The sequence below is a fragment of the Jaculus jaculus genome, chromosome 5 (assembly GCF_020740685.1).
Source record: "Jaculus jaculus isolate mJacJac1 chromosome 5, mJacJac1.mat.Y.cur, whole genome shotgun sequence".
Classification (NCBI taxonomy): Eukaryota; Metazoa; Chordata; class Mammalia; order Rodentia; family Dipodidae; genus Jaculus; species Jaculus jaculus.
The window spans coordinates 64,314,859-64,324,268 of NC_059106.1; the positions used below are offsets into that span (position 1 = coordinate 64,314,859).

The window sequence follows — 9,410 nt, forward strand, 5'->3', positions numbered from 1 at the left end:
TGGACTAGCTTGTTTGACCACAGAGGGGCCAATTTAAAGGCAGCACATAGGTATGGCTTTATAAGTACTGAATGTGTAAAGTGAATGCTCACTGGAAGCCTCTGAGACTCTCCAGCTTCTCATCCAGGCTGTTTCCCAAGTGACCTTCAAGCAGGGATTTTTGTCCACTGACACAAAGGGAAACTGACTCTCAGATTCATGTCACCAAAGGCAAAAAGGCACCTGGGTGGCCTTTGCTCTGCTTTATTACCTCCAAAAACCTTTTAGATGCCGTTTAAGAAAACAAACCACATATACAATAGGACCTGGGACTGGATCCAGGCTGGTGCCACTTGATTCCACCTTTCCCCAACCAAAATGGATTTATACAAAATGCCAGAGGGAAAAATGAGGCAGCGAGGTGCTGAGTGGAGGGGTAGCTGGTTGACAGAGGAGCAGTCACTGATGGTGCAGCTGCGTCACTCCTCTTTCTCGTAGGTGCGAACGGATACTGCACTGCCATGGGTGAGAGTCTGGAAGCAAACACAGAGTCAGATCTGGGAAGAGCAAGCGAGTCCTCTCACCCCTTCCTGCTCATAAGCTGTTGGACACCTGCTGTGTGCCAAGCACTGTACATGCGTATTTTGCTCTGATGAAAATCTTTAAGATGGGCATTATAATTCCTACTTTCAAGCTTTGGACAAAAATGAACCTTGAAAGAGGAAATAAGTTGGTCTCAAGATTCCAAAGTGTTCCTCCTTCCCTTCACGCGTAGCACAAGGATGGCCCTCTGGCATATAGTAAACAAATAGTTGAACAGAAACGTCCAGAGACTTGAGAAGCTGCTATGTCAATCTACCATCTCTCCCTCCCTCCCCCTACCTCTTCCTTCCCTAACTCAGAGCAAGGCCAGAGCCCTGAGCCCTCATGCAGCCTGGCATTGTAGAGCCACACCCATGGCTTCACCATAGTCTGATTCCTTGGGCCTACATGTCACATTTCCACCACAGCTAGACACATAGTCCGGTGAAGATGCATTTAGCAGGCTCCATTGCACCAGGAAGGTCTGACACATGCACCAAGGTAAGCACCCGAGGGCCTACTGAATTAGGAGATGAGACCACAAGTAGCCCCTAGGTGGGGGCAGTTCAGCAAGTCTGCATCCTCCCAGTGGAGTTCTCAAACCTGTCCTAAAGAGACCTGCTTGTGTCACTTCCTACCCAGGCAATAGGCATCTGCAGGCCCGACATGGGAGACAAGTAAGACTAGGCAGTACCTGCCGTGTTCCACTGAGTTCCCCGAAGCTTTCTGTCATGAATACAGTCTCTTTCAAACTGTCCAGCCCACTCACAAGGCTGGTGTTACTAATACTCATTTTACAGTGATACTTGGAGAAAGTGACTTGCCTGGAGCCTGCATGCAGCTATCTGGGCTGACATCTGAACCCAGACCTGTGTGAGTCCAAAGCCATGACCCTGTCTCTCTTGTCCCAGTTTCTCTGGCTCCCTGGGGGAGACCTTGGCTTTTTAAAATAAGCTTGGCTGAAGAGACAGGTAGTGACTAGTTAGGTAAGACTCCAGAGTTGCCCATCTTACCAGGATGAGTTTCCCATCCTTTAGCTCCCGCACAAGTGATGTCTCTTGTCCATCCCACTTCTGTACATGGACAAGTTTTCCTCCATCGAACGTCACAATAGACTGTGGAAAGAGGGCAGAGGCTTGAACAGTGTGTCTTAGCCTGGATTGGAGGGGCAGCGTGGGTTTGGGGGCCCAGAAGCACAGGCTCCTGTGTCAACCAGCCAGCAAAAGTGCTCGGCCTAGTGCTGAGGCAGCACTCCTCCAACCTAGTCCCCAGGGTTTCTGCTCCAAGGCTGCCTGGGTGGGGAGGAGCTTTCAGTTACTGAGTGAGGCAGGCATCTCAGCCCAGGCCAGCCCAGAAATACCAGGAGTCCTTCCCTCTCCCAAAGGGGCTTATGCTGGGCATGGTGGCACATGCCTTTTAATCCCAGCACTAGGGAGGTAGTAGCAGAGTCACTATGAGTTCGAGGCCATCCTGAGACTACATAGTGAATTTAAGGTCAGCCTGAGCTAGAGAGAGACCCTGCCTCAAAAAAGAGGGGCTTAAGGGATATAGGCTAGGGATGTGTGCTCATCCTTATCTCAGAATGGCCAGAGAAGAGGAGTCTTGAACATTTCTGGCCTTGTACTCGTCACACGGTCTCTAAAAATCCCTCAGTGACAGGATTGGAAAATTAGATTTCCTCCCCTTATCCACATCATGTGACCCCTCAGCTGACAGGAAGGCAGCAACTGTAAGGTCCCAGGACTGGGTGTCCTTGGAGTGCTCCTCAACCCTGGCTCAAATGCCCACTTGGTCCTCTGGGTGCTGCCAACTGGTATCAGCTGGTTTGCACCGGCAGCTCTCCCGGGTCTCTCCTCTAGGAATTTGGGGGCTGTAGGCCAGACTAAGGAACTTGACTGAGCAAGGTTGGCTTGATGGGGGTCTGGGAAGGTGGAGCTTATGAGATTGGATTGCAGATCTCTTGTGCTGTCAACATTTTACCTCAGTGCTTATCCTCATTCCCCCTGTGTTTTGCCCACTCCAATTGTTTTGGGCCTACACATCAGAGAGGACCACTGTTGTGTGTAATTGAAGGTCTTGCCCCTTGAGAAGGTGGCAAATCCAAGGAGGTAGGGGCATGTGGTGAGGGCAGCCACCTTCATCCAAGATAAGCTGTCATCTTGGACACCATCCCCTGCTTCTCTGCCAGCCTGGTGTTTGATCTCTTACTCCACAAGAAGACCGCTGTGAGGAAGAGGAAACATCTACAAAGCTGAATTTTTTAGGCTCACAGTGGATATTGCTGTAGAGATACCATATAGAAATCAGCACCCTCTGTTCTTGTGTGTGGCCCACTGCTGGGAGGCCTGGGACAAGCTGCCAAGACAGCTATCATGAGGTGACTGAGCTTTAGGACCCCAAGAGACGGGGGGCAAAGGCTAGGTGGAGACAATATAAACACCCATGACATTGACATTAGTGCATGCCCATCCCAGAGTCATTGGCCAGGGAAGCATCTGAGGATGACAACTTGTTCCCAGCTGCCACCTTTGCTTCTGCAGGCCTGACTGACCTCACTCAGTGCAGGACACTTGACCTCTCCTGGGCATTGTTCCTAACACGCTTCGGGTCACAGTCGTGGCCACTGACATCCTCCATCTATGGATGGAAGGGGGAAGAGACCCAGCTACTGCATGCCTTGCACAAGGTCACCCAGCGGGGCTTGGCATAAACACAAGGTCAGAAGAACATCTTGACTCTGTGCTGCCCATTCCAAGGCAGCTGGTAGATGCTTCTCAAGAAGGGAAGCAAGAAAACTGGACAGAACTGTGTCATTAGCCCCTGGGACATCTCAGCACTAGTGGGCTATATGAGCTGAGTTTCATTTAAATCTCCAGGGATAGCCTGCCCTTTGGGGTATAACACCAAGGAGCCAAGCCTCTTGTCTCTCAGGGTCTCTGTACCCCCCATCCCCTATACCCCCTTCTGTGACTCACCTTGACTTTCCTGTCATCTGCTGTTGTCTCATCAAACTCTTCCCCAAGTTTAAAGCTGACTTCTGTGTTCTTGAAGGTGCTGTGTGTTTTTATGATGATAGTATCCCCATTCTTCTCAATGATGGTAGTAGGTTTGGTCATGCTAGCCACCTGTCTGGTGGCAAAGCCCACACCTAAGGATGGAATAAAGATTGGAAATCTGTGAATTGGAGTAGAGAGGCACTGTACCAGCTCAAAGAAGAGCTCATGCCAGGCATGAAGGGGAGAGGGAAAGACCATAGCCATCAAATCCCTCATGCAATCATTTTTTTTCCCCCTTCAGTCTTTCCCTTAGCTACCAGTCAGTAGATAAGACATACCAGGAACATACAAATGACAGCTGAGATTTACTAAGAGTCTCTCATAGTCCTTCCTGTGCCCTTGGAGGGTTGATACTGGTACCTCCGGTTTGTGGATTGTAAGCATTGAGATGGAGTTTGCAAGCCTGGGGTCACAAATCAGGTTGAATCCTGAACTGCTCGTCTCCTGAGCTCACGTAGCCACTCAGCTCTATCCCACCTCCCAAACAGAGCACTCGGACCACCCGAGCAGCTCAGGCCATGGGCTGAAGAAAGGAGAAACGGTAAGTTTGCCTTCAAGAGCCCTTGAAACAAGGATTTTCCTCCCTGGGAAGTTTTACCCTGGAGCCCTGACACATTTGTGCTCTCGTCTTTCATGTGGCAGCACTACAGATTTTAGCCTTATTTAGGAGTTTGTCCATCTTACAGACGTGGGAGAAACCTGAAGTGGTAGCAACAAGGAGTAAAACTCAATTTCAAGTCGTCTTTTTTCCAGTCTAAGGCCCTGGGGAAACTCTCCTGACCCAAGCGTGGCTTCTCTGGGCACCGAGCCACTTGGCTGGAGTCTGGCCTTTTGCTCCCAGCCTATCCTGTGCCCCCCAGTGGGTATACTTAGCAGTCCTGGGAGGCAGGAAGCAACCCAGTGTGAAATGGTATATATCAGGCTTCCAGATGTACACCTGGCAGCAGTGTTTGCTGGAAGCCAGGTACACTGCACCTGCTGTACGGAGTGGTTAACAGTGCTTGCAGAAGCCCTAAGGGTGAGTTTTAGTACTCCAACCTACAAATAAGACTCAGGGAGTTGCTGTTTTGCCAAAACAAGCTCGGTGTAGTGACTCCTGCCTATAATCTCAGCACTCTGGAGGCTTGAGGCAGAAGTGCTGAGACTTAAAAGTCAGAATGGGCCACAGAGACCTTGTCTCAAAAAAAAGAAAAAAAAAAAAAGCAAACAAGGGCTGGAGAGGTGGCTTAGTGGTTAAGGCACTTGCTTACAAAGTCAAAGGACCCAAGAAGCAAACAAAGAAGTCACCTAGATTCTCAGTCCACTATCCCTACTGTGCCATTCTTCCAACGCATACTCTACCCAGATACCAAGGGCAGCATCTGTGCCCGTGGCCATCTTCAGCAGGCTGGGCTGCTTTCCCCCTGTGCACTGTTGGTCTAGGGCAAGAAGGGCAGGAGATACAGCTGTGTGGGTGCCAGTCCACCCTGCCCAAGCAGTGAGGGATTTGGCTTTGCCAACCCTTGTATTTGAGTTGGGCCAGACATGTTCTCCACAAAGCAGGGTCTCCTCACTGAGCCGGCTGTTTGCTGATGTGGAGTGTTGGAGGAAGAAAGATATGTCTTCATCAACAGCAAAGCCAGGGCTGGAGAGATGACTTAGCAGTTAAGGTGTCTGCCTGCAAAGCCTAAAGATCCAGGTTCAATTCTTTAGATCCCACGAAAGCCAGCTGTCCATGGTGGTGCATGCGTCTGGAATTTACAGTGGCTAGAAGCCCTGGCATATCCATTCTCACACTCCTCCACCCCCGGCTCTCTCTCTCTCTGACTGTAAAAAATAAATATCTTTTTTTTTAAAAAAAAAAAAAAAAGCAAAGCCAGCTATGTGCTGAAAGCTAGGGTGGGTTTTTGCTCACCAGTGGGGCTTTAGCCTTTCCATTTGTTCAATGAACAAAGCGGGCTGGGGTGGTGGACATGGCTCAGTGGGTGAAGTGCAAAGCGCTTGCCATACAAGCATGAGGACCGGAGCTTAACGCGCAGTGTCCATGTAAAATGCTGGGCAACGGCGGGGCACTCCTGTGATCCCACCACTGAGGAGGTGGAGATAAGGAATCCCTAGGGCTCGCTCACTGGCAAGCTGGCAAAGCCAAATTGGTGACTCTAGACTCAGTCAGAGATCCTGTCTCAAAGAATAAGGGGAGAGTGGTTGACCTCGGGTCTCCACACATGTAAAAAGAGAGCAAAGGCCCCCTAACATAAGAGGCTGCCCTGGGCTTGGGGTCACCTTAGTAGCAAAGCCTATGTTTTGCATGGTAAAGAACCTGGCTTCAATTACCAGCATCACAAACACAAAAAGTGCCCAAAGAGAAGTCTTTTTGAGACCTGCCCCCTCCCCATGTCAGGGCAGAATAAGGAAACAAGGGTGGTAAGGTTGTAGCTAAATTCCGGAACCCAGCTTTTTGACCCAGATGTCTACTTTGGGAGGAAGAACTAAACCTAGGCAATAACTTTCCCAACAGCTTCTCAAGGACGCTCCTTTCCTGGAATTGCTGGGCACGGTGCCCAGAACAGGGTAGGTGCATCTGGGAGCGATGGCCTAACTAACACGCTGGGGACGTAGCTTAGCAGTAGAGTGCTTACCTAGCCTTAGCAAGGCCCTGGGTTTGATCCCCAGTTCCAAAACAAAAGCTTTGTGGACCCAGTTTCAGAACAGGGCCAGAAGCAAAAGAGGACCCCCAGCACCTTACACACACACACACACACACACACACACACACACACACACACACAGTACTGGTGTGATCCAGCCCTGTCTCCTTAGAGGTGTGTAATCTAGCTCAGTCATGAATACCATCCCACTTCTCCCTGTCCCAAAGTGATGGGCTAGGGATTCAGGAAAGGTTATCTAACCCAAGGCAGGCAGGGAAGGGCTGTGGCCAGTCCATGTGACTCCTCCCACTCCCACAGCCTACAGTGAGGTGGGGAGAACTCTAGTTTACAGATCTGGAAATCCTGAGTTTTCAGCTTTTTTAAAATAGTATTTTTATTTATTTATTTAACAGAGAAAGGGAGAGAGAGACAGAGAGAATGGATGTGCCAGGGCCTCCAGTCACTGCAAACGAACTCGAGACATGTGTGCCCCATTGTGCACCCAGCTAACATGGGTCTTTTGGCTTTGTAGGCAAATGCCTTAACCACTAAGCCATCCCTCCAGCCCCACGAGTTTTCAGCTTTTGAGGAGGCTGAGGCAGGGGATCACAAGTTCAAGGCCAGCCTGGGAAATAGATGTTGTCTCCAAAAACAACAACAATTTTTTTTTTAAGCCTGGGAATGTAGCTCAGTGGCAGAACACTTGCCTGTCATAAGTGAGGTTCTAGTTCTGCCACCAGGTTTATATTGACAAATTTCTTTCACTGGGCCTCAGTTTTCCTAAGAGAATGGCAAGGTATGGGGATCTATCTCCCAAGGACTTTCTCAGCAAGATTCTTTGAAACTTTATTGTTCCCCATCCCAGAATTACAGTTCTCAATACTTTCTTAGACCAATGGCACTTCCCCTTTCACAGGTCTTGACCTTGCTTTGCTCTGACACCTGTTGCAGCCCAGAAGCCCAACAGCCCTATAGACTAGAGGGCTATAGGCTGCTTCTCCCACCCAGCCCCTAGGCTGTCAGACAAGGAGGTCACACACTACAGGATAAGGTCAGACTGGTGAGAATAAGGACACCTTCTGGGGACAGTTCTCTTCCCAACCCCCCAACCTGGAGTTGGGAAGGGGCTGTCGCTAACTCTGCTAGGTCCCAGTCCCACCTCTCCTCCATAGCCTATTCATTGATGTTTCCTTTGTCCCTATCCGAGGCTCCGAGGCACTTCAAGCCACCTGCACGCTGTCCGGCCAGCCATGCCTTGTTAAGTTTTCTCCCCCAGCTGGCCAGTCGCCATCCCCTGCTCAGTGCTCTTTAGTCAACCCACCTCCAGCCACATACCTGGCTTCTTAGAGTGCGCTTCTTCTCCATCACTAGCAGACGGCTACCTCCGTGCGCCTACCCTGCCTGGATCTCCCTCGCCAGGTTCCGACAGCATGAACCTCCTGCTCAGAGGTCCCTCACCCGAGCCCCATCCCAGGCTGCCACCCCGGCGCTCCTCTATCCAACCTTGACCTGGATGGAAGGACGCAGCAGGTGTGCAGGACACTCCGGGCAGGAACCCTGCGCCGGCCCAGGTACGTGGCCAGCCGCTCCCCATCCCGCATCCCCAGCCCCGCGGTGCGCTCACCCAGTGATTTCAAGTAGTCATCAAAATTCTTGCTGTCCACTAGCTTCCAGGTACCCACAAAAGCGTCCACCATAGTGAGGCTGAGCTAGGCTAAGAGGCCGCGAGAGGAGGAAAAATAAATAAATATATAAACGTGCCAGGGAGTCCAGGACGGCGGCTCCCCGCCGGAGCTGCAGCTTTAAATAGCCCTCCTATCACATGACGAGACGTGGTCCACACCCCCGGCTCCCGAAATTGGAAGCCCCAGGCGCGCGCTCACGGGCGAGGAGCTGGGTACACGTCCCCCAGCCCGCCCAGCGGGGAGGGGACCAGCCCGTGGCGCTCCCGCTCGCTCGACTGCGTCAGCGCTGGGTCCCTGCAGAGCCTCTTCCTTCCCGGCGCTGCCAGGCGCCGGGCAAGCTGAGAAGCGAGCGGCCCGGGCAGTGCCCGCAAGCCGGAGCCGCGCTGGGGCGCACGCCACCTGTGACATCTTCCACCGCCCGCCCCGCCCCACGGGAGACGAAACCTCGCTCCCACGCTGGTGCCCGCGCCGGGGAAGACCACTAGTTGGCATTTATGCCACAGACATGGTGATCCTCACTTTGTAGGTGAGGCTCGCAGGGGGTAGGACAAGGTCACCGTAGGTAGGAAGTGAGCTGGATCCCAGACGGCAAAGCTGGTCTAGATGGACCCTTCAGCCCACCCTTGTCTTCCCACCGCCCCTATGGCAGAGTGAGAATCCACGGGTACCGTTTGTGGCTGAGCTGTCCTTGTGTCCTCACCAGCCCTGGGCAAAAGCATAACCGTTCCCCGGTGCCCGCCTCACACGTGCTTGCCCCTCCCTGCGGAATGTCTCCTGCTGGCGCCTTCCCCCCCAGCTATCCAACTGCACCCCCCCGCCGCCCGCAAGTGTTCCAGGCTTTTCTGACCTCTGAGCTTGGTCTCAGGTCGTTCCCCTCCCCCACTTCAGAAATTCTGTCAGTTCAGAGGGTTCTTCAAGGTTTACCTGCACCCTGCCAGAGAGCCTCCAGCCCATCCTACAGTTCTACACCCCAGTCTTGCTCACCAGCCAGCTTGCATTTTCACAGAACTTGTCACCTCCTTAAAGCACTCTCCCACTTTTTTTTTTTTTTTTTTTTTTGGAGGTAGGGTCTCACTCTAGCTCAGGCTAACCTGGAATTAACTATGTAGTTTCAGGGTGGCCTTGAACTCACAGCGATCCTCCTACCTCTGCCTCCCCAGTGCTGGGATTAAAAGGCATGCGCCACTACAGCAAGCCACCTTGAACTGGAGTTCAATTGCAGTGCCTGGGGGCCCTGGTGCATCAATCCCCTCCCCCCCCCCAAAAGAAGAAGAAGAAGGAGGAGGAGGAGGAAAAAATAAAGTCCCTGAAAGCAGGCAGGTGCTGCTGTCCTCTTTTACAAGTGAACAAAGGAAACTCAGCAGAGAATTTTGGAAAACACCATTATTGGGCTGGAGAAACAGCTTTGCACTTAAGGCACTTGTCAACAAAGCCAAAGGACCCCGGTTCAATTCCCCAGTACCCACGTAAGCCAGCTGCCA

The 9,410-nt window shown here is 51.8% G+C and overlaps 1 protein-coding gene across 2 annotated transcripts; it reads right to left on the reverse strand.

Annotated features, from left to right (window-relative positions):
* Positions 1-195: 195 nt before the first annotated feature.
* Fabp3 (fatty acid binding protein 3) lies at positions 196-8,651 on the reverse strand. Of its 2 annotated transcripts, none has more exons than XM_004665181.2 (5): positions 8,598-8,651; positions 7,869-7,958; positions 3,537-3,709; positions 1,575-1,676; positions 196-512 (listed from the first exon to the last, which is right to left on the reverse strand). In XM_004665181.2, exons 2-5 carry the CDS (start codon positions 7,939-7,941, stop codon positions 459-461), a joined length of 402 nt encoding a protein of 133 aa, XP_004665238.1. In that variant the 5' UTR covers positions 7,942-7,958; positions 8,598-8,651; the 3' UTR covers positions 196-458. The 2 variants fall into 2 exon arrangements, with proteins under 2 accessions (XP_004665238.1, XP_045005451.1); XM_045149516.1 differs by lacking the exon at positions 8,598-8,651 and adding an exon at positions 8,449-8,577.
* Between the last annotated feature and the right edge of the window lie 759 nt (positions 8,652-9,410).